At 40.2% G+C, this 23,836-nt stretch overlaps 2 protein-coding genes across 3 annotated transcripts; both read right to left on the reverse strand.

The window, feature by feature from the left end:
• Nucleotides 1-837: 837 nt before the first annotated feature.
• LOC102713693 (protein FAM135B-like) lies at nt 838-6,995 on the reverse strand. Of its 2 annotated transcripts, XM_006663788.3 has the most exons (14): nt 6,283-6,995; nt 5,737-5,822; nt 4,731-4,885; nt 4,584-4,648; nt 4,263-4,449; nt 3,494-3,757; nt 3,266-3,399; nt 2,941-3,130; nt 2,778-2,837; nt 2,442-2,693; nt 2,105-2,363; nt 1,820-2,025; nt 1,667-1,717; nt 838-1,547 (listed from the first exon to the last, which is right to left on the reverse strand). In XM_006663788.3, exons 1-14 carry the CDS (start codon nt 6,516-6,518, stop codon nt 1,257-1,259), a joined length of 2,436 nt encoding a protein of 811 aa, XP_006663851.1. In that variant the 5' UTR covers nt 6,519-6,995; the 3' UTR covers nt 838-1,256. The 2 variants fall into 2 exon arrangements, with proteins under 2 accessions (XP_006663851.1, XP_015698716.1); XM_015843230.2 differs by lacking the exon at nt 6,283-6,995 and having other exon boundaries at nt 4,731-4,898; nt 5,737-5,820.
• A 4,894-nt stretch (nt 6,996-11,889) lies between these two features.
• On the reverse strand, nt 11,890-20,902 carry LOC102713965 (WD repeat-containing protein 48). The gene is made up of 18 exons (XM_006663789.3): nt 20,799-20,902; nt 20,240-20,378; nt 19,970-20,128; nt 19,129-19,191; nt 18,961-19,050; nt 18,580-18,873; nt 18,344-18,441; nt 17,810-17,845; nt 17,577-17,697; nt 17,261-17,497; nt 16,615-16,710; nt 16,463-16,528; nt 16,248-16,286; nt 16,031-16,165; nt 15,415-15,767; nt 14,402-14,495; nt 12,996-13,175; nt 11,890-12,396 (listed from the first exon to the last, which is right to left on the reverse strand). The coding sequence occupies exons 2-18, from the start codon at nt 20,336-20,338 to the stop codon at nt 12,298-12,300; spliced, it is 2,259 nt and encodes a 752-aa protein (XP_006663852.1). The 5' UTR covers nt 20,339-20,378; nt 20,799-20,902; the 3' UTR covers nt 11,890-12,297.
• Between the last annotated feature and the right edge of the window lie 2,934 nt (nt 20,903-23,836).

Here is a 23,836-nt window from a genome sequence, read left to right on the forward strand (position 1 = left end):
CCGAGTTGTGCAATTCTTCGTTACTGTCCATTCTGCATCTTCTGGAAACCTATTTCATGCAGTGTGTAAAGCTACGGGATAATCTCCGTCTGTTTGAGCGTGTGTTAGAAACGTGCACCATGTTAAAAATAAAATAAAATTAATGGTAGTTTCAGAAGCTTCTGTTTTGTTTGGGCATGACAAATTCAGCAGCACAGATCCCTGTGGTCACAGATTGTGGTTGCTGTTATACCTGTGACGAGTTGTTGATAACTGATACCTACTGCTGTGAGCTGTATGGGTCCCTGAGAAAACTGTCATGCTGAGAACCTGTCTCCAATGTGGTAGGCTCCTCCAGTTGTTGCTGCAATAACAGCAGCACATCACTGCAAATCCCATCACCAACAGGTCAAAGAAAGAAAGAAAGAAAAGATGCTCCACTGCCGTGACGTTTTCGTCGGCGGCGACGGCGACACGTCGGCGACGACGGCGGTCTCACGTCGCCGGAGGCCGGCACGGCGACCCGCCTCTGAAGATTCTTCTCCGATGCTTGGTGACATTGAGGCCTTGACCAGGTACTAGTGCCTGTGATGCCAATGCTTGGTGATTCAACGGTCCAACTGAATTGTTCCACACGTCGGTCCTGTGACAGGAGGGTTCAGACGTGCAGCAAAACACGGCAGCATGTCTTGCCCACAAGGGACATTGCCATGAGAGGGACAGGAACAGGATCATACAGCTTTCGGGTTTGTGCACAAGTGCATCCCAGCAAATTGACCTGATACCAGAAAGAAGAAAAGAGAGTGGTTTCATTCCTTCATTCATTCGTTCATTCATTCATCAACTTGATGTTGGAAAGGAGGAAAAATAGGGAATTTCATTTTCACCAACCAAACAGTATCATCCATCATGGATCTTTGCCAGTTTCACCATGGGATGATGGTTAAAAGACAGACAAACACATATCATGCTTATTTTGACATAAGCTCTGGCTGGCTGTCTGGTCATCCTAAACTGCAGTGTTTACATACACCAGACAACAAGGGATTATAACTGACGGCAAAAATCTACAGGGGCTATAGGTTGAAATGAAATGAAGAAATCAGGACTATTTGTACAATCAAATCTAACAGGCTGGAAAAATCGTTACTGCGCTAGGAACTTTACAGTGCTACCAATCTTGCTGTTGAATTGCGGTGAAAAATTTCCACAAGGGTATTTTTTCTTGCTTGGTCAGTAGTGCACTATATAGGTTTCATACGGGGTATCCAACCCAGTCATCGAAAAAGCTCAGGGAAGGACCACATGATGAACTTGGCATAGATGTCAGTCTCCAGGAACTCTATGTGCGCTGCTCTGCCAATCATGGTGTTTAGGTTGCGTCCATGAGCAGACTGATCAAAGTTCACATCGCATCGCATGAAGATCCGAGTCTCAGATGAGGGTGCACGGATCTGATCTAAGCAATTGTTCAGCATTTCTGTAAAGACTTGCCCCTTCTTTGAGTTATCTGTAGATGCAGCAGGGCAAAGCTCGATTCTTGCTGAATGATACGGTACATAACCATCCTGGCAAGGCAAAGAAAATGTTATAAACTCATGATTCAGAGCAACCTAAAAGATTCAGAGCATGCAGAATTCTGATTCACATATAAATTGAAGCTGTTAAGCACAGAAAAGAGGATAACCTGTGGTGAAGATAAAAGTATGATATTTTTGAAGTTCTCCAATGTCTTCAACTGAAAAGGAATGGTGATAGTCAATTTTTGCTGATCTGATATAAATTGGCAACAGGTTGGATTGCTGAGTGTGCTCCAGAATGAAGCAGGGTGATGCCATACCTTACAAAGTTTATAAAAGAATGTATTCTGGGGATCTTGATCATCACTGAAAGTGAGCTGATGGATGCACTGCGCTCCCTTGAGCTTTTTTAGAAGCCAGAGGCCAGAGTTAAATAAAGAGTTTGAGCTGTACCAGTAGCCCAAGTGAGGCCCTGATATTGACATGTACGTGTACAGGTTCTTCAAGTATGGTTGTAATGCTGGTTCTATTGAATATGCAAAGATTGAGTTAGCTCACTCCAGGAACTTGCCTGTAAGGAATTCATTGAGAAAGTCAAGTAGTACCTGCAAGCGCGGTTCTGATGATAACGTTCCCAATTGAGTGACCAACAAAACTAAGCTTCAATTCTTTGCAGCCTCCATACTTTGCAAGCTTATCAACTTTCTTTTTCAAGAATGCAACTACTTCCCCAGCAAGCCTACCACCCATTTCTTTAAAATCACCAGATGTTTTATCTTCGTTAGCCTCAGACATTAAGCACTCAGCTCCAGGATCCAACAGAAGCCATTGATTTCGTACAAGACGTAAATCCAAATGGTGCCCCTGCTTTTTGTATATCATAATAAGTTCAACAGAATTGCATTATGACTCTAGAACTTTAATAAAAGTAGTGGTACTTGCCTGAAACCCATGTACAAAAATGACAGCTCGCAATATGCGACCACCTTTTTTACCAGCACTGCTTTTCAGCGCCAAAGAATCTCCTTGTAGTTTAGGAAGTACAATCGTATCCTTTTGTTCTGAAGAATTTGTTGCCAAGTCCTTGCTAGAGCCATGTTGCGGAACAACCATGACATGTTGTTCTATAAGAACAACAGGAACACGCGAAGGATCCGCATATATATACATATCTTGAACAGAAAGCGTGTTGATCTGCAGCATGGTTTAGATCAGTAAACAAATTAAATTAACAAGTTTCTCACTCGTAAAGCTACTCCAAAAAATAACAAGCCAAACCTTCATCTGTGCTATGCTTTTCCTGTGCAGTTCAGCCCGTGAGGCAGAATTTTGTACAGGCTGCGCGTTAATGCAGATTATTAAGTAGAGAGAAAAAGGAGGCAACACTGTTTTCCTCAAAAAAGAAGTTATTTAATTTATGCATTACAGAGAAGAAAGTTACATCATCATGGAACTTCCTTGAGCCAGAAACTCTCATAAGGGAATGACGGTGAGATGACTCTTCACTCATACTACGTAAATAGCGGTGTGGTATCTCAATTTTTGAGTGAACAGTCCAGATTGACCATTCTGATTTCCGGTCAAGGGCCCAAATTTCACGCAGGTGGTCCAATATCTTGGTTTTATTTATCCTGTAGAGACAATGAATACATTGTTGGACAATGATAGATAAAAATCTTAAATAAACATGGGCAAGGCAAACGGACAGCTCCTAGGGCCACTGAAGAAATGTATAAAGTGAAAATAAGAGAAACAGTGAACTTAACCTATGAAATTTCAAGAAAGCATTCCATAGAAGTGAAAGTTGGCTGCTCACAGTTAGAAACAATTCTAACAACTCTTCCTTAGGAAGTGTATACAGCATAACATCATTGGCACCATCAACTGCACTATTGGGTTTCTGTAGAAGTTGTACAAATAAATATCAACAAATCAGCAAGCCTCATGCGATGAACACGTTCATAGATCACTGGAGCCAGATAAAGGAAGCATACCTCCAGAAAGTCATGTAAAATGCCAGCCAAGTGCCCAACACCCTTGGTAGTTGCTGGGAAAACCTTATTAGAATTAGGTAGAGCTGATTTTGCAGGCTGAACTGCCTCGTATTTACCAAGACTTAAGTCCGCAGCATCTAAATCCTCAATTGTTTTACCAATTGCATCACTGATTTTCTTTAGTTCTTCAAGTAGCATTTCCCTAGAGGTTAATAATGCCTTCACAATGTGATGCGATGTTGGTCCTAAACCTTGGTCTGGTATCTGCATATTAAATGCCATCGTTACTTTGTATACCCACCAAACAGAGAAAGAAATCGCCAAGATTGAGCATACTACATTATCCTTCATGCTGCAAGAACCAATTGATTTGGGAGTAAATGATATTTTATGATAGTATAATGCTAGCTTCTACATGATCATTGCTGCATCTTAAACAAATTTACAGCAGCCAATGGTATACTTTCTGAGAGATGAACCCTATAGTAGTAAATCTACTCTGTAGACGATCTCAACAAAAAAAATCCAAAGCAGTTCTTGGGGTTTGTGCCAGGATTTGAAATGAAAACATCCTTAGGAGTTAAATTTCAGGTGCTGAACTAGGAATTCATAATCACACCAATCAAGCTATATAGTTTGCAGTTACCTAGTTTTACGTTTATGTCAAAAGGTGTTCAAGCCATCCAGTTACAAACTTAGACATGCTTCCATAGAAGCACCATTTCTTTTACAGATGCTAATAAAGCTAAAGTTCCACAAACCTGTGTACCTTCAATGATGATTTAGCTGCACCAGCTTTGAGGTACACAATATGTAAAGTCAGATCAACAAGCACGGAGTGGAATGCGTCAAAGTGAACTGGACAATATGAGTGTGAACCAAGGAGTGCTCGGCGTGGGACTCTAAATTCATGCACAGCAGCCGAAGATGTGGCACTAGAAGCTTGAATATCAGATCTATAACAGAAGAAACCAATAGCAGCATAAGTATTGATGGCTAAAAATCCAAATTCCATAAAATATGAATGCATATTCGACAATGTGCACCATATTGAAAGCACTACACATAGGATTACAAAGCATCTGCTCACCCATTCTCCAGTGTAGGGGCGTATATCAGCTCAAATTTCAATATAATAGATGAAGCAGCTGGGCCCTTGAATAAATAAAGCAGATGCTCTGATTAGGCTACAGTAAAATTTATTGAAAAAGGAAAGGGGGTAATTAAAGTGACCAACCTCTTCTTCACTGTTGAATATATTAAAAGACACCATAACTGATAGATAAATGTCTTGTCTAGCATATTTAATTCGAAATGGCTGTGTGTAGAAGCTGTTATCGGCATCATCTATTTTCCAAATCCCCAACGCATCGTCCGCACCAACATCAGGAGCTGCACAATCCACCTAGCATGTCATTACCTATCAGCTAAAGATTGGAAATGACACAGGTTCTAACAAATGGAACCTATGCAATCAACAGCAACTATTTAAATATATACTTTTTTTCAGATTAAACATTTCTCCAGCTAATAATAAACATAGGAAATTTTGTTGAGTGAGCGCACATTCTACAGTATTAGACCCATGTTAGATACTGTACCACAAAGTTTGTCATATTCACAGGCTAAAGATCATCCTTTAGTTGTTCCCTCATTGTCCAGCATTGTTTAGCACCAAAAGGGGCAATTATCATAAAGCTCGGTGTCAAGACAGTTTGACCAATGAGTTCATCCATAAGGAATATATATGTATATCTCTACAGATATTCTGCATGATATGGTAACTAATGGAATCAAGAGCAATGATGCATGACAAGTCTGTATTTTAACTTTCCATATACAGTCCAACAACCTCTTCGATGTTATCTTAAGCATAATTCATTGGTAACAAAACAGGTTTGGTAGTTTAATATCAACAGGTTAGCACTAAAATTGTAACAAATACCCTCCCCGTTTCAACAGTTAGATTTTTTTTTTCACCGTCCAACTACAGAACTTCTTCTTTTTCATTACTTCCATGCCCTAAAGGAATACAATAAACACAATCAATTATTGGCAATGATCAAGCAATTGGTTCACTTTTGTCAATACGCCAGTAGCTTACAAGTACTCATCAAGCACATCGATTGTAAAGGTGCCAATGTCACTACACAATTCCATCAGAAGCATCTTGAAATCATGAAAGTACTAATAGAAGTAGATGATGAGGCCTTCATATGCAACATCAGAAATGATGCACGCACCTTCATACTGCACGACCCTTGCAGGTGAAGCTGGTGCCTTTGCACCACCTTCCTCCCAGGTTGCACTAATCTTCATTTGATACCACCTGAACACAGTGCAAAACTAGTGTCAGAACAAGGCAACAAAGCACCTCGCCCGAAGACAACTACAGGCACACGTAAAATGTTGAACACAAAAGCCAAGTTCTGCAGTAAAATGTTAAAAAAATGTGGCCAACTTCAAAATTCAGCAGCTCGGCGACAATGTCCACAGTTCATAAATGAAGGCATAACTCAAGTACAGCAAAAGAAAAGTCCAAAAGAACGATCTGAACTTAAAAGACTCCAAATCAGAAACAAAAGACATTTAGCCAGAGTGAAAGAATGAAAGATTCACCCAAAACTGCATACATTTTTCTCGATCTGTCACTCTAAAAAATGTGACCATAACCACAAGCCGCTTCGAACTTTCCATTCTACCCAAAAAGAAACAGAACCCAAGAACACATTCACGGAAAAGAAACCCAAAAGAAAGGCCAAAAAGCGAAACTCTTCACGCTCCCGTACCCTTGCTGGAACAGATCGAGGTTGTGGAAGCGGTGGATGTAAATGGCCACCTCGTGCACCGTCTCCATCACGTCCGGCGAGCGGAAACTGAACCCACTCTTGTCCTCTGTACCGGCGGCGGCGGCGTTGGAGTTGGCGTTGTGCACCCGCCTAGAAGCCGGCGAGACCCTCCTGACCGCCCCAAGCGGGCTGTCCTCGACGCCGCCGCCGACGAGGCACCTCATGCGGCTGAACATGGCGCGACGTCGCCGCGCCTCCTCGCCCGCCCCGATCCGCGCATCCCTGCCTCGATCCCCCCGGCGGCTAGGGCTACCGACCTCTAGCCCTCCCTCCAACCCTAGGTTCTCGAAGCTCCTCCAAACTCCCTACAGCAGGAGACGCCGCAGCCGGCGGCGGAGAGACTTAAAAAGAAAAAGATCAAACGCCGCAGCAACGGCGGTGGAGGCGGCGGCGGCGGCGGCTGCTGCTGCTAGACGCCGACGCGTCGAGCCCTCGCGGCAGGGACCGACGGAGGCGGCGGCGGCGGAGTGGTCCCCACTCCTCAGTAGGCTCGCCAAAATTGGCAGATCGGGAGGAGGGCGCAGTAAACGGCGGCGGCAGCGGGTGCCAAAGTGGGAGACAGGCGCCGCGGTGAGGCGCGCAGAGGCCGCGGCGTGGGCCCACCTCGCCGGCGGCCGCGGGGTGGGGGATCGGAGGCGGCGGGGTGGTGGGGTGAAGCGGCGGCGGTGGTGGAGCTGGTGAGGTGAGGAGAGAGAGAGACGTGAGGGGGAGGGATTTTAACAGCTCGCCCCACTCACTGACATGTGGAGCCCGGCAGAGCCGGTGCCGGTGGACCCCACCTGTCAGCGGACCAACGCCGGGTGGGGGTGACACGTGGGGCCGCGCGAGTGGGCGGGCGATTATGGCCGTAGCTGGACGGGTACAGCGGGGTGGGTGGATTAGGGCGCGCGTGCTGCTGGGGCCCACCTGTCAGAGACCGTCCTGGCGCCATCAAGCGCGTTCCCGGAAAAGCGCCCGCTGGGACGAGCACGCGCGCCGCGAATCCCGTTTCCTCTGCAACGGAAGCGGATTTTTGAGAATACGCCTTCCTGGCAGTAGTAGTAGTACATCGGTGGGCCCAGCGCGACGAGGTGACAGCATGATTGGGCATGTGCGTAGGTCAAGCGATTTTTGCAACCTGACAGCGACACATCTCGTCGTTCAGGGAAGACAACAACGTCGATCAGAACAAGGAATAATAATTTAAAAAACGCAGAACAAAAGAATTTTTTTGCACCGGTACTTGGAGCTTACAGTGCCCACAAACCATCGAGTTTCCACGGAAAAAACAGCGAAAAATGATGCTGATAGATACTACTACTCCAGATAAAAAGTCCGTAATTATCCCTGCAGTGCAGTCACTGTCAGTAGGACTTTGAACGGGAAAAAATTCACGTTGAAAAACACCGGGAAAAAGATCCCTCGGGTACCACCAAAAATGCACCGTTTCAGAAAAAAAATAAAAAAGAAAACATGGGTCCACATGTCAGGAAGAGAAAGAGAAAGAGAAGGAAAGGAAAGGAAAGGAAGAAGAGGCGGATGCTGCTGCATGCAGAGGGCAGAGCAGGCAGATCCAGAAGGGAATTTGGAAGGGATCACCCATGATTGCGTTGGCCCTGTCTGCCTGGTTCGCTGTCGCCTCACTTCAGACCCCTTTTAATCACCGGAATAAAAAAATTGAAGAAATATAAAAAGTATAGGTTTCTAACATAAATGTATTTGTATGTAATAGAGGATTACAAAACACAGGAAAAATACAGTAATTTGAGGAGAGATATAGACTCAAATAATTTTTTTCATGATGTTCAACCTCTTGTTAAATTTCCTCCAAAATTTATATCGGAAGATGTATTTCATAGGAATTTCATAGGATTTCATAGAATTCATTCCTTTGATTCAAAGGGTTTAGTAGAAAAATTCCTATAAAAATGAAATTCTCTAAAATTCCTATAAAATTCCTTTGAATCGAAGGAGGGCCTTCATCTGTCTTTCTTCTTCTTTATTTCCCTTCCCTCACCGGCGCCCGACTAAAGATGGCAACGGAGACCCGAGACCCGATGGGTATCTACTCCATTAGGGTATGGGTACGAGTTAAATATATTACCCGTAGATAAGTAATTGGGCAAATACTTTCACCCGATGGGTACGCGGGTATGAAAACGTTTTTATGATCCCCATACCCGTTTACCCATGGAAAATAAATACCTGCAAGTTTAAATGCATGTCATGGCCTAATATCAAATTACCCTAGCCTAATTAACCAAAACCATAGGTATTTAAACCATCCATACCTTTTCCACCACACTATATGAATGTGTGATGTCCTAAACATCTAGCGTCTATGCAATATACTATATGGAACCGTGATATTTAGATTATTTTGAACTTTTACGGGTATATGGGTGACCCGACGGATAAGGTTTCCCCAAGCGGGTATGGGTATGGAAAAATTTTCTTACCCGTGACGTGTATGAGCATTTTAATGGTACGAAATTTTACTAATGGGTATGGGTATGAGATAGCAATACCCGATGGGTATTTACTCATTGCCATCCCTACGTCTGACCGGCCTCAGCCTTCACATGCGGCCGTCACTGTTCTAGCGTACGTGTACGAAGTCGCAACGGCATATATCCCGGACTGCTCGCTCCTCCGGCCAGTGCATCTCGCATCATGTTCCTCTTTACATTCAACCGATCACGTTCTCAGGATCCGTCTGCTCTAGCCGCCGCCGCCGTGACTCGTCACCAGCTAAGAGCAAGTTCAATACTATAGCCAACTACTAACTCCAATTCATCTATAGTCAATCTAATAGTTAATTCATACAATAGTTAGCTATAAAATAGCAATACATGGTCCCACATGTCATAAACACTGTGTCTTGGAGTCCGTGTGCAGCTGGCTATAAATTAGTAGCTCATCTCTCTTCTCTCTGCCCTCTTATCTCTTTAAAATATGGTTATAGATGGCTTATAGCCTGCTACTGTACCTGCTCTAAGATAGCTCACGGCTCACCCTCACGGGCTATGTAACTATGACGTGTGTGTTTGTGTTGATGTTGTGTTCTTTTCTCGCCCTCGGAAAAGGGGTTATTTTGCGGTGACTGGTTGCGTAAGAATTATTAACAGTACTAAGAATATAGAATGGCTAAAATCTAAATCTTATTTTAACTATATATATCAAAATATTCTATCTCTAAGTTAATGTGTACTTCAACAAACTATCTATCCTCGCCCTCCAAATCCTAAGGACAGGGAGGATGACATGTGGACCTAACCATGTGAGACACACATGTGGCAATCCTACTGGGTAGAGAATGACTTGCCAGATTTAACCATAGAGAACCATGTTTAGCCACATAGTTTTTTTAGAATAATTTTTTAACATAGCTGTTAAATTTGGTACAAATAGATAGTCTCTTAGATATGTTCTAACATATGAGTGCAGAGATGAATAAGCACACATGTCAATGACGATAACGGTCAATAACAGATTCAAAGGTGAATGGACCTCAAGTGTTAGCAGCTGCAATGACTATAGTAAATCCATGTTTGTTGATTGATGGTCAGATGTAACAAAATGTCTGGAGGTGATTGTTCGATATTTTTAAATAAAAAATAATTTATGAAGAAAAATTATATATACGTATTTTTAGAATTATAAAAGAAAGGCTAAAAATGGTAAAAAAAAACCTATAAAATCAACTTTAAATATAAGGTTGAAAATTTAAATTTTAGTATATAATAACAAATACGAGAAGGTGGTGGGGGAGGATGTTAGGTACAGAAAATCCTAATCCGGATGACCGGATCCCACTGTCGTTCACTGGTGCTGCCGACCGGCGCACAAAGGCCTTGAGCTCTCAAGGGGAAACAGATCCCTCTGTGATTCCACCAGAGCACCTCCCGTATACCAGCGAATCGTGTCATTTGGGATGCGTTTGGTTTCTTCAATCTGGTTAACCTAGCTCGATAGATGCAACATCTTTTTGTTTGGTACCCAAGAGAGCACTTGGCCAGTTGGCATGGCCCGTGTTCCCTTTCTGGTGAAGCAGGCTCAAACCGGCCAAACTAATGATAAGATTAGAGAGTGATTAACATATATGAAGCCATATTAGCGCCGGTTAAATTGTATCAATAACTAAAATGGTAAGTAACAACCAATAAATTGTCTATAAGATCACTAAACATTTTTTATATATTTTTCTTATTTAATGCAATCAACCGAACAACATCGTGACACATTCAGGCTCACGGCAGCCAACCGACCAAACAAGGCACGCTTACATTCCCATGTCATGGTTGAGTATGACATATATACTAACCAAACACACCATTGAAGACTTGGCCACACAGACACAGCTCTGCGGAACAGATCTTGATTGATTATGTAAGGCAGTACTCCTACATATACTGTGGTTGTTACTGCTCAAACATGTACGACAAATCGATAATGCATACGATGTTCACATTCAATGGATCACCACCAGCAGCTCACTGCTCACCCTCACAGGCAATGTCGTGTTTTCCCTAGATGTGCTGTTCCAACTGGTCCGAAAGCTTAAGCCGATCTATAGCCAGCCAGACATGACAAATATTATATAGGCGATAATATTATCAATAGGCAATACTAGAATATTCAGATCCAAATCTTGTCACCTCGTGCTCAACAGAGCCTCATTTTCTTTCAAAAAAAAAAGGACTCCGCATCCACAGCAAAATCGGCCACTTCTTACGGGCAAGTCAAAATAAACAACACGCATAACAACAGAATTACCCGAGCCCGGAGGCGATGAGACCAGTTCTCCAAAACCTGAAAACTGGGGCCATGCACAAGACACCACAGGCAACATTCTGGAACAGCTGATTACTTTTTGCTTTCACCTCTTGCCAGGCATCATGGAAGGGACGCAAGTTCATCGTACGTAAAGTCAAAGAACATGGTCGTTGACATATAAGGTTCACCGTCTATAGGCCCATATATCAGCCACAAAGTTGGGCCTATATCAGCCACAAAGTTTCTCGGACTTCTACATCAAAGAATCTCATGTCGTCGTGGCATATGGTCCCATGGAGGTTCAAGTAGGCCTAATCGTTCGGTCTCGGTCTTCGGTCTCCAGAGAAAATTCGGTCTTTCAGAACTCGGATCCGATCGGTCTTGAAAAAAACGCAAGACTGAGAAATTCGGTCTCGGTCCCGACCGAAGTGCCCGAAATTTCAATAAAGTTTAAAAATCACAGAAAATTTGAACAGTACCTCCCCAATTTTTGGGACATATTTTTAAAGTGAAAATGACACATTTTATAAGATAAAGAAATATCATGAACTATAAATAAGAGGAACTAAACATAGAATTCCACAACACAATTCATAAGTTCGGTCTATTCGGGTATTTCGGTTACCCAAGCCCTCTACCCAAAGACCGGAGCGAATTTTTCGGTCTTTCACCTCCTCTACCTGAGACCGGGACCGAATTTCTCGGTCTCGATCTTTTCGGTTCGGTCTCTCTGATCTCGATCTCGGTCTTTTTGTGCCCAGGCCTAGGTCCAAGACAATGCAAGCAGGGGTAAGAGTCCAAGATCAGGATCATACAGCAAATCGCTGCACGGTTTGATGACTTTGTTTACAAATCTTGTGTGTGAACACCAAAAAAGGGCAACTATATCCCATTTAAGGTTTATTTAAGCACCCCCAAATCCCTAAATTTACAAGCTTGGTATCCAGAAGAGAACAAACATTACACCTGTGCTATGAGACGCCTCCGGCCTCTCTAGAGTCCTGGCTGTAGTTCAAGATTCACAGAGAACTTTACAGAGAAGCAGATTTCTGCAGTTTCAACAAGGAGGCACGAGGGCAAAACGCTTCCGTCTGTAGCGTGATGGTAGTTTTCTCTCTAAGCCGTATGGTCATCTTCAACAAGACCTGTCCCATGCTGATTCGCTCAGAGCTAGGGTGAACAAACGTTCCCAAGTTGCAATCATCTTGATTGAACCACTCTGTAGTTCAGAATCAAATCCTCAGGCTTCTTCCAGACATAAGCCCGCACAGTGGCCAAGCTCATTTCAGGCAGCAAAACCTGCTCCATATAGTAATATTTAGCAAAGTTGCGTAAGAACCTGATGCAAGAAAAGCATAATGCAGATCTCCAAATTGAAATAAACAGAATTCAGCATTTGTCTTTTCTTTTACTGACTCAGAGGATTAAATCAATCATACTTGTAACAATTTATAGCAAATTAATCTCAAAACACCATTGCTAGTTGTTAGTCAGATGACGTGAAAAAGGAAATTTCATGAATCAAGCAATAAGAGGTTGTAGACAAGGTAAATTTACTGTACATAGTCACAGAGAATGCTTATTAAAGATTGTTTGATAAACAATTGATCAGAGGTTAAAAACAGTTGAGAATGTAAAAAAAAAACATATTGTGTCCACATGCTGCACTAGATTTCAAAATATTTGGAGCAAACACAAATACATGCAGGATTAGACTTAAATCCGAATTCAAATCTATTATGAGGGATTATTAGGGAACACATTTGGCGGAACAGAAAAGGGGTAAGTTTTTTTTCTTTATTAGTGGTAACATTGGCCCTAAGTGCAGGGGCTTGTCCTTATGTATGCAACAGGACATTGAAAGAAAGAAAACAACAGTCGAATTTAGAAATACTTGCCTGGCTGTTACACAATATCTCTACAGACGGTTTTGATTTTTGCCATGGCTTTAGTCCAAGCCGTGATGAACTATCTAGCGCTGAAAATTGTGATTGGCCAGAAGTTAATCCCATTGCAAATGTGCTGTCAGCATTTCCGTCCAGTGGTCTATCAAGTTTCTCAACCACATAGTTAGCAACCTGTCAAAGAAATGGCTTCAATAGAGATAACATGATAGACTGGCAATAACAAATGCGAATTTGCTATAAAAAATGGAAACACTTTCTCTACTCAGCTGATTTCTTATACAAACGATGGCTCCTCCCTGCTCTTCCGTTTTGTATCGATTATCTTTCTAAATGAATGTTGGTTTGCATTTACACTAGAATATCCTTCCTGAGAACCAAGGATTTAATGACCTGTCCAGTGTTAGCGTGTTTTTGTTTGTAATTTTTTTTCATTCATGATTAGTAGCCTTGTTTGATTTCACTTCTGTTTTGTGAGATTTATGGATCAGTATTGCTATTAAAAAAGGTGGCATCATATTAATCTGCATTGATACTTTTTTAGGGAAATAGGGGATTAATCTTGTTCATTTTAGTTCTATATATAAGTGCTAGACAAACCAGTGTGTTAGATTTAAGATTTACAATGTATTTGAAATTTACAGTGTAAATATATAGAGTTTACAATGTAATATATGGAATTTATATGAAAACTACATGTTGAGAAAATTGGCTGCTTTTTGCTGAAAAGTATGGCACCATAACTATATACAATCCCCAACAAGAACAATCAGTTCATAACATGTAGATGCAAGTTGTAACTATATACAATCCAGTCATGCTGTGAATATACGTATGATTATTTAAAATCCAGGTTCATGAAGTATAAATACCTAGTAGTAAGATCACACAATAAATCAATGAGAACCTAGAATTAAAAAAGGCATGGTTCGGTACCTATTGTCACTCCTGTCCATACATACAAGATGCAAAAAAAATTAATTAACATCTGTTTTAGCTATTTTCACTCTTCTGTTATGCATGCAACCGCTTCAAATTTGTTACTTTCATGGATCGCCAGCAAATAGTTCCATAAACTTTTTTTGTAGAAACAAATTCACAGTTTGTTACTTAGGACCGGTTTATGGGGGCAGATATAGTGGATAACAAATTCTCAGTTTTCCTAAAAACCCGTTTTTTTGCGTTTTGAGAAAAGAAAAATGACTAATCATGGTTTTCCTAAACTTGTTTATTAGCCGCGTCTTATTCTTCCCCAAACAAAAAAATCCGTAAACCCAAAACAAATACTAGAATATTAGTCTTGCTAAAACAATATCTATAATTCTTGGGATCCAAACAGGAAACAGCTACTGCCTTACATTTGCTTATATATATATCAAAAATTTTGAAAACAATCTTACTTTGTGAATCCGCAATATCCGCGGAGCACTAAGTTTCCCTTGTGTTATGTTCGGAGCAGGTGACCCTTCAGCAGGATGCAAATAGAATCCACACCTGCATTAAAGAAAATAAAATAAAAACAGCAACTAGTTTATTTGATGGAAGTTATGCCTACGGAAAGACACTGTATTACGTCATTTTTGCAGAAAACATCAATCCCAATCTCAATTTACTTATATTTTCATTGTTTTCAGTAAATACTCAAAATACGATCCATCATTAACAAGAAAATGGGACATATCCAAAAAGGATATGGTGCACGTTTCTTTTTTTACATCCTTGGGGATATAGCACTGACAAAAATAAATACCAGTGAATTAGGTGTCTTGCAGATATCTTAATAAACCTTGTATAGAAAATTACCAGTGGTTCAAACATAACAGAATTAATAAATTTAAATCCTTTAGAAAGGAAGTACAGATAACAACATCCACTATATACATTGTCAGAACAACTATTAGTGCTGAAACTTTCAAAGAGAATATCAGCTAACCAGCTTTGCCAAAATAACATGGCACAAACCAAGTGTGTGTGTTCAACATGTTCGGTGAAAGAGGCAAAATAGAGGTTAAAAACAGGCTTTATGTAAATTGGTAGCATGAAAGGCACATCTCACATCAATTACAAACTGCTAGAGAGCACAAATTTGAATTCCTGCAAAGTGACGAATAAGGACATAAACAGCATCACCAAGATTCAAGGAGGAATATCAAAAAATCTACTCAAACAACCATCTCAGCGCCCTCTAGGCAAAACATACCTAAATCTTGACTTAAGTTACAGTTCAGCAACAAAAGCATCAATAGAATTTGGGCTTACTATCGCAATTAAAATGCCTTGGACCCTTGACCTTCTAAAAGCCATGAAACACTACCTTCCAGGATAGTGTATCTCACAAGAAACTTGAGCCATAGTCCAAAGATATACAGAAAAAGATATCTTAGAAGAAAAGAGAGTAGAAATGAGCAATTACTTTGTATTCTCTTTTGGAAATCGATTGTGCTCAACACAGTCCACAATCCACCATGGGATATCACTCTCAGTTCCATCCAAATCTGTAATTCTCTTTCTCCAAGGCCCTCCACTAGAACCTTCTGTGATGATTGATGGAGGTGAAACTGTAGAAAATTCAAATGAGGGAAGCATCTGACTTGCATGGTTTTCAGCCCCATCATCAACCTCAGATCTTGGATGTGGCAAATTTCTCAAGGATACATCCTTTCCTGTTGAAGTGTCACCATTCGACAAGCCATGTGAACCAGATCTCTGCTTTCTTTTACTCCAATGAACTAACAAACCACGGAGAGTCTCCTGGGCCAAATTAATCTGCAATTTTTTTTGGAGGAAATTGTGAAGTTGCATCAAGTACAAAACTGATCTCACTTGCTAGTGGCAAGCATATTATGGTAGAGTGAATTTCATCATTATGTGCCACGGATGGTTTTAAGCAAAGAGTGCAAGCTAAAATATATCAAGGAAAAGAAAAGCATCTAAATTCTAAATAACAGAATAGTTGAACTACCAGTGCATCAAAAGTTTGAAGAATGATAAATAAAACAACCCGTTGAATATTATGATTGTGTGCAAACCTTAAGATCTTCCTGTGCTCCAGCAACATTTAAGTCAACTGCATATATCTCTGCAGAAAAGCATTGAGGTGTATCCAGGTGGACGGACAGACATCCCAATCGAGCATCCATGGTAAACCAGGCAGGTATACTAACCTAAAAATAAATACAGAAATTATGTATTAGTAGGCAGCAGATTTTTACAACACGTAGAGATTACGAGTTTATCAGTAAATACCATCTCAAACAACTCTTTTTTCTTATCCTCAAAAGGAACCTGCACGGACAAAGTAGAGTGGCTCAACGTTCTAGCAATTATCCGATTCCATTCAAAAAATTCAGAAGGTTCTCAGTCTGAATTAGAGGGCCCAAAATTAGAATTGTTGCTGACCCTGAACATATATATCTTTTTTTAGGAAAGAGTTATTCGCTAAATTGAGCAAAAACAAGAACCTTGCCAAAGTCTTCGATAACAGCTCCTCGAGTAATCTCCCATAATTTGACTGAACCAGCAGTGTCCTATGAAATAGGAGCAAGGTACATAATTGAACTCCTTGCAGTCTGATAATAGAAGAACAAATGAGGGAAATAACACTCATGATCACCTTTGTCAGTACATGCCTTCTATTATTCAGGATCTCATGCTGAATTATTGCTGGAATGCCAGGCATAACGGAAGATGGTTCTTTGTGTATAGGGACCTAAAGTGATATAGACCATGATATATAAGCACTCATTAAGCACCAAAAAATGTTTCCCATGGGTAAATAAAATTTTCAACATTTACTCAGGCGTGTCACACAGTTATTCTGTTGAAAGAAACTGTCCACTTCAGTGTGGCAAAGCATGGAATGAATGTGTCTATGACATGTTGGGTCACTAGGCCAAGACTTTAGCCATGTATCACACCAAAAGTGTGGCAGGCCAGCACCAAAGAACAGCCTTAAAAAGTCAAATTTGGTTAAGTCATGGCACATTGTAGCATGCATGTTACTTTTAAAGATCAGTCAATCTCAAAGTTAAGTTCACAAGGTATACTGCAGAATCTCTTATACTCTACACCTTCCTTTTGTCTTTCAAACTTAACATAGTCAAGTTAGTTTCGATGTGCACAGGTATGGCAGTCGCTATGGCATGTGGAACTATCATCAAGACTTAAAGTGCATATGGGCAGAAACACAATATCACTGTTCAAGATAAAGTACGTCTGGAAAAGTAATGATTTATTATAGATGGCAAATGCATGCTTACAGGTGCTGATCCTTCTAAAGAAGCTCTTGCCCTGGAGAATGACAAATTCCCAGCTAAGAATGAACCACCTTTTTTGAAAAGATTTTCTGGATTCTCCCTTTCAGCTTCCCATCCATGCACAGAAGAATCAGTTGTGGCAACCCATATCATATCATCCTGCAAGGACAATTGTAGGACTGGGTGCTCATTTGTGCAGAGTAAGACACTCTCTCGGTTGCCTAAATCTGTCAAGTATACCTGCCATCCAAGAAAACAGGAAAGTTCAGAATTCAGAAATGAAGCAATTATGAAATATATTTGATAATATTTGACTCACCGACTGATCTCTTCCGCCACTATAAACATGAGTAAACGAAGGAGTGCTTGCAAGTGCCCAAACAGAATCAGTATGCACAGCATAAGAATGCACACATCGCTGCTGTCCCAGATCCCATAGTCTGCAAAATCCAAACATGTGCAGACAAGTTATCCGAAGATAATATGTTTTAGTACGTGCATACACACATGCACAGGATAATGGAGTGGTCGAGACCTGAACTGTGTATTTACCTTATCATTGAATCAGATGAGCCTGAAAGACAGAACCTGTTAAAAAATTATAAACGAAATTAAATATAGTAAAACGAATTAAATGAGATTGAATAGAGTTAGATTACTTACACCCCCTCCCCTCCAACCCCCCCCCCCCCCACACACACACACACACCCCACCCAACTGTCTATATCATCTATGTATGAAGTGGAAACATAATGTAGACAGCACCCTTCTAAACCACGGTTCATGCTCTTAAGAACATTTCAATATCTCAGGATTATGACAGATTTTAGACCTACAGATACTAAATACAAAAGGGGAACAAGTAACTGCAGGAGACTGGGAAAAAAAACACCTATAAGTAACTACTGTAGAATAAGAGGCTGGGACTATTGTAGAATAAGAGGCTGGGATAGATTTAGATGACAGTATTGAAGTGGGGCAATAATAGGAGAACAGAAGTAAATTTTAAGGGATCTTGTCAAGGAAAAGAAACATTATTGTCTAGAAGAATCTAGAAAAGCATTCCATGATGACTACACACAAACCTGCCAGTAGAGTCAATAAGTAAAGCCCTGATATTGTCAGTGTGCCCTCTCAATTTCACCTTTTTTGAACCTGTCCTGGAGTCCCAAAGCCGAACAACCTACACTAAACAAGTACATCTAAGGAAATATGGCAGAAGTCTTTTCAAAAGAAAGTCCATAGAAATTTCCACTTATGGGGCCTTGTAACCCCCAAAGAAAATTTACACACTCATTCTCAAAGATGAAGAACATAATACCTTTTCAGTACCACCAGAGACAAGCAAGGTTCCTGTGTCATTCATTGCCAATGCATAAACTGAATCTTTATGACCTTTGGCAGCAATTGGACTGTACCCATGTGATTGACCATTGGTGGAAGCAAGGTTGCTGCTAGAATTTACATTGCACAAGGTTGTCAAAGCAGGCCCACAGTTTCCATTAGGAGTTTCGTCCTCTTTTGCATCTACAGATTTGGCCACAGGAGCAAGAGCAGAATCAAGGTCCCATATAAAGACCTCACCACCAAGGCCACCAGAGGCACAAATATTACTCTACATTGAAGAGGTTAAAAAAAAGCATGTAAAACCAAAGGGATAAAATTAGCAGTTCCACAGAAAAGCATAGGGTGGATCATATACATTATTTTCAGCTGCAGCAAGACAGGTCACGTAATCAGAATGCTGCCGGAGAGTCCTGGTGCAAGCACCATCTGACAAAGAATTCCAAACCTGTGAAACAACTAGGAATTAAAAAAAAAACATGTAGATCCAAATGAATATATAAAAATAACAGTTGAAACAACAGACCTTTAGAGTGGTATCTGAGGAACAGGAAACAAGATTTTGGCCAACAACAATGGCATCATTAACCTGCATGAGAAAGATATCAGTTTGAACCATAGAAAGTTCTTCAGGAATAATAAAAGAGTCCATGTTACAAAAATGAGGTCAAATATCCCAATTTTGGAAAGATGGATTTCTCTATTCAATGCCAGAATCCCATCCCAAGCTATAACACTTAGACATTGAAACTATGTAGTCTTCTTTCCATCTTATCCTCTTGTTTTTGGCCACGATGATTAGAAGCCTTTATTCAAATAAAAGTGGCAATGAATCATTAAAAACATGATAACAATTACAGGCATTGAGCCCTTCCCACAACTTCTGTTACCTAAGAACCTCCCTAAACGCCACAGATAAGAAATATAACCCTGAAAAGACAGCTGGCAAACTAATCTCACAGACGCATGTGTAAACACCCTTGTGTGCTTCCTCTTCATGTATGTGAAAAATCCAATGGTGTAGCCACAATGCATTCAGCCTTGATCATGAAGCCAAAATTAAAACTTGAAGGTGAACTTTCTATTCCCATGAGTGACAATTCAGATAGTGTGATCACGAGAAGCTATCAATCAAGGGCCAGAAATTTCAATCTTCTAGTGTGCTTGGTCTGTTTTCAGACTAGAATGGCAAGTCAAAGAATCATGTCACTGATACCATCTAAGAGCATCTCTATTTATGATTACCTACCCAACTATTGCTACAGTATGCCTCATCATGAAATTTTGTAGTAGCAGTAGTAGAATTCAAAACATAGCGGTCAAATAATAATGCTAAGTCGCTGGAATAGAAACAGAGAAACACATACCCAGTCAACATGTGACTCAAAAGTCGCCGAGAAGCTTGGAACTCCATTTTTTGACTCCCATCTCTTCAAGGTACCATCCCGACTCCCAGTAAAAAGATAATCACTTGTGCCAGAAGTAGATGCTTTTAGGTATGACAAGCAGTTGATCCCAGCACAATGCTGAAAAACAGATGCAAGGAAACGCATGAGACCTTTGCGCTGAACATATTATTTTAAATTGATTGGAACCATCTAAATTAAGAGGGCAGCTAGATCTGAAAGGGGAGCTACCTTTTTGTTATCAGCGTCATTGAGCACATACGTAAAGCGCTTCTCCTTCCTCGGCCGACTTGAACCTGCCGTGTTACCAGCACTCCCAACACGATGCATTGAAGGGTGCCTAATCTATCTACGACGGGAGCAGCTTAGCCTAAAAATCATTGACAAACAGCTTTAATTTAACAATAGATGAACATATCAAGCCAAGCTGCAAATATTGGGATCTCACGAATATACATCAAGCCAAACTACGAAATTTCACAATACTACAAGTAGAAATAACACCGGACACCCCCTTGGCACCGAATTGTCATCCTACCGCCAATCAGTGGGGAAACCTAACACGCAGTGGCGGATCTAACGTACGGCATGGGGGCTCAACTGAACCCCCAAACCTTCTAGGAACAAAAACTACTGTCACTAGCATCAAGGTCTAAGGCAGAATTAGGAGAGAAACTTCCGGATCTGGATGACAACCTAGGGTTCATGCAAATCCCAGAAAAAAAAAAGTGCGTGGATAGATAGAGATGAATGGACGGATGGATGGAATCGTGGAAGGGTGGATGCTCACCGGCGAGGATGCAGCAGGACGGCGGAGGATCGGCGGAGACGGCGGGCGAACGCGCGAGGAGAGGAGGCGAGGCGAGACGAGACGGGAGCGAGAGCAACCAACGCCGTGCGAAGACGAACTGACGAGACCGGAGGGGGCGTCTTTTCGGGTAAAAAATAATGAAAATAAAGATAAACGCGCACGATAAATTTGCGCTGAATTTGTTGATTTCATCGAAACATAATGCGTCATGCCTTGATCTCTTTCATCCCAAAAAGTTTGTTTAATCTCTTTTTTGTTCGATTTGGTTGGGTACTGGATTTTATCTTTTGGTTTAAGAAATTGTTGATGGGCGTATTTAATCTCTTCCTGATGTAATCAAGCAAAAGATTTGTTCGGCTAAGGATATTATTGACTGTGTTTTTAATTTAAAGTATATGTGTTATCGCTAACCGTCCAAAGTATCTGAACCAATTATTAAATGCCTATGTATTTTTTTAAGTTTTGTTGACTTAGGCTTTAAAGTGATATTTTAGCATCCAAATTAGTAATTTTAGGTCATACGATCATAAGTCAAAGGCAGCATTCATTATATGGGGATTTAGATGGTCATCTCTCGGGCGTTTAAGGAAAAAGTCAAATGAAATATTTGTAAATAAAAAATAATTTATGAAAAAATTATATATTTGTTTTAGTAATCTAAAAGCAACGGTTTAAAAATAAAATACGATTAAAAATTTTAAAATTAACTTCAAATTTAATGTTACAAGTTCAATTTGACTTATAAGCATAAGCAAAAGCGTAAATACTGTGCTGTCAAAAAAAGTGTAATTAGTTGGGGGACTCCATAAAGGCTGCGTTCGAACCGGCTGGCTGTAAAAGCTAATTAACCGCACAGAAAACGATAAACGTAAGTAGTATATGATTAATTAAGTATTATTTATTAAAAATTTAAAAAATAGATTTATTTGATCTTCTAAAACAAGTTTTATATAGAAAATTTTTACATAGAATATATCATTTTAGTTTGAAAAACGTGCTAACGAAAAACGAGACGTTTTTTTATCTCAACTGGGTGAAACGAGCGCACCCAAAGATGTGGCTCTATCTTAATAACATGTAATTTACTATAGTACACTAAGGCCCCGTTTGGTAGGAGAGCATAAGTTAACTTATGTCCTGGTACAGAAAACGTAGTAATAGATTAGTACATGATTAATTAATTAATAATTATTAAAAATATAAAATAGATTAATATGTTTTTAAAACAACTTTTCTATAGAAATTTTTTGCAAAAAATACACCGTTTAGCAGTTTGAGAAGCGTGCGCACGGAAAACGAGGGAGGCTTAGTTAACTTGTTGGCATGGCCGAACGCAGCCTAAAGCTTTTATTGTATTATTTTCCAATTAAATGGAGAGAGATTTCTCTGAGAAGATGGAAATGCCCCTCAGGCCCTCTCTTTCCCCCTTCTTGTCCTATTCTCTAGGTAAAAAAAGGAAAACAAGAGGATTAAAAAAAACAAATCGTTGTTATTCCGTGTTGCACTAGTTGTGGAAAAAGGAAGTGGCTGGACAAACTTGTCTTTTCTGCACTATTTTTCTCTCCATTTGTTTAAGAAATAGAAAATGATGGTTTTAGTGTTTTTCAGCAAATTACACATTTTTTTAGTATAATATAGGATTCATGTGTTTTACCATGTCCCCATGCTAATTGCATGTTTTCTGGATGGCATATACCAAAGTCTGCCTAAGTTAAACACATAAAAAAAACAAAAGTATATCTAATTATAGCTTTTGTCTTATTAGTAGTATATATGTTTTGCATACTCATCTTTTTGCTTTCTTCTGCATATGCTTAAATTTGTTGGAGATGGTTTTGACGTTTGCTTTACAATCAATAGATAAATATATATATATATATATATATATAATTTATAAATTAATTTTTATATAAGTATGTCGTTTCGTTTTTTCCTTTAAAAAGCTAAATGGTGATACCTCTGTGTTTATTGGGCTTCGAGCCCAGATCCACGAGCATGAACATGTAGATGGACGTGAGCCTCTTGCCTAGGAATAATTAATTTTTTTGCGGCTCTTGCATTTGGTCATAATATACATTTGGTCATAATAGATTTATTATCACTGGATCCACGTATCGTAGACACGTAAAGGACCCACCTGTCATAGACAGCGAGTGACAAATTTGTTATCATCTATTTTTAAGAGTGGCAAAAAATTAAATGCCCCTGTAGACGTAAGCCTCCTTAAATTAGGTTTGGAAATCTTTTGGTGTATCGGTGCGTCTTCCATATCAAATTCAAATTGTTTGTGAGTATCTCTGTCCCAAAATATAAATATTTTTGGGTTATTTAGTGGGATTAAGGTTTAAGAAAAAGGTGAGTTTGTTTGGGCAAATCGGTTGAGCAACCTTCTTGTTTTCTATTAACACATTTCTCGAATAGCGTATTTAAAAACTTATATATATAAGTTGCTTTTAAAACAAACAAGCTTATTTTCTAAGTTTAGAATAATCAATACTCAATTAATCATTTACTAATGAACTACCTCGTTGAAAGAGAATCCATTTTTGGCTTAGAAAAATCCACCACAGTGATCTTACAAATTTGCATGGTAGGTTCTTAGGAATACCAATGCCCCCCCCCCCACCCACCTACCCAAATAAAATAGGGTTAATTAGATCCATGTCATTACAAATATACCAATTTAGAATAATACCATTGCAATTCAACTAATTGAAAATATGCCATTATAATTTTTACTTTCTAAGAGACATTTTCATTTTCTACTCCATAAAGGCTGTTAGACCTTCATATTGCCCAACATGCCCCTAGGACTAGAGGTGGACCACGGCGACCGACCGGTGTGGAGACGTCGAGGGCGGCCAGCCGACTGGTGCGGCGACGGGGGGAGTCAACGGCGACAGCTTTTCAAGCAGCTTCATGTGCATCAAAACACCTTCTGCCCTCTCAACCTTGACATCATGGCATAAGTGCAGCCTCAAAATAAAAGAACAAGCAAAGAGATTGATTAAAACCAA

This window comes from Oryza brachyantha, chromosome 12 (assembly GCF_000231095.2).
Source record: "Oryza brachyantha chromosome 12, ObraRS2, whole genome shotgun sequence".
NCBI lineage: Eukaryota > Viridiplantae > Streptophyta > Magnoliopsida > Poales > Poaceae > Oryza > Oryza brachyantha.

Bases quoted from the DNA above. Each gene is read 5' to 3' on its own strand.
- LOC102713693 (XM_006663788.3), bottom strand. From the start codon at position 6,518: ATGTTCAGCCGCATGAGGTGCCTCGTCGGCGGCGGCGTCGAGGACAGC. The intron at 5,823-6,282 runs GTACGGGAGCGT...CACTGTGTTCAG, and splicing joins CTCGATCTGTTCCAGCAAGG to GTGGTATCAAATGAAGATTA. The intron at 4,886-5,736 runs GTGCGTGCATCA...TGGATTGTGCAG, and splicing joins AAGGGTCGTGCAGTATGAAG to CTCCTGATGTTGGTGCGGAC.
- LOC102713965 (XM_006663789.3), bottom strand. From the start codon at position 20,338: ATGCATCGTGTTGGGAGTGCTGGTAACACGGCAGGTTCAAGTCGGCCG. The intron at 14,496-15,414 runs GTAATTGCTCAT...TCTTTAATGCAG, and splicing joins TTTCCAAAAGAGAATACAAA to GTGTGGATTCTATTTGCATC. The intron at 12,397-12,995 runs GCAAGTATTTCT...TATATGGAGCAG, and splicing joins AGATATTGTGTAACAGCCAG to GTTTTGCTGCCTGAAATGAG.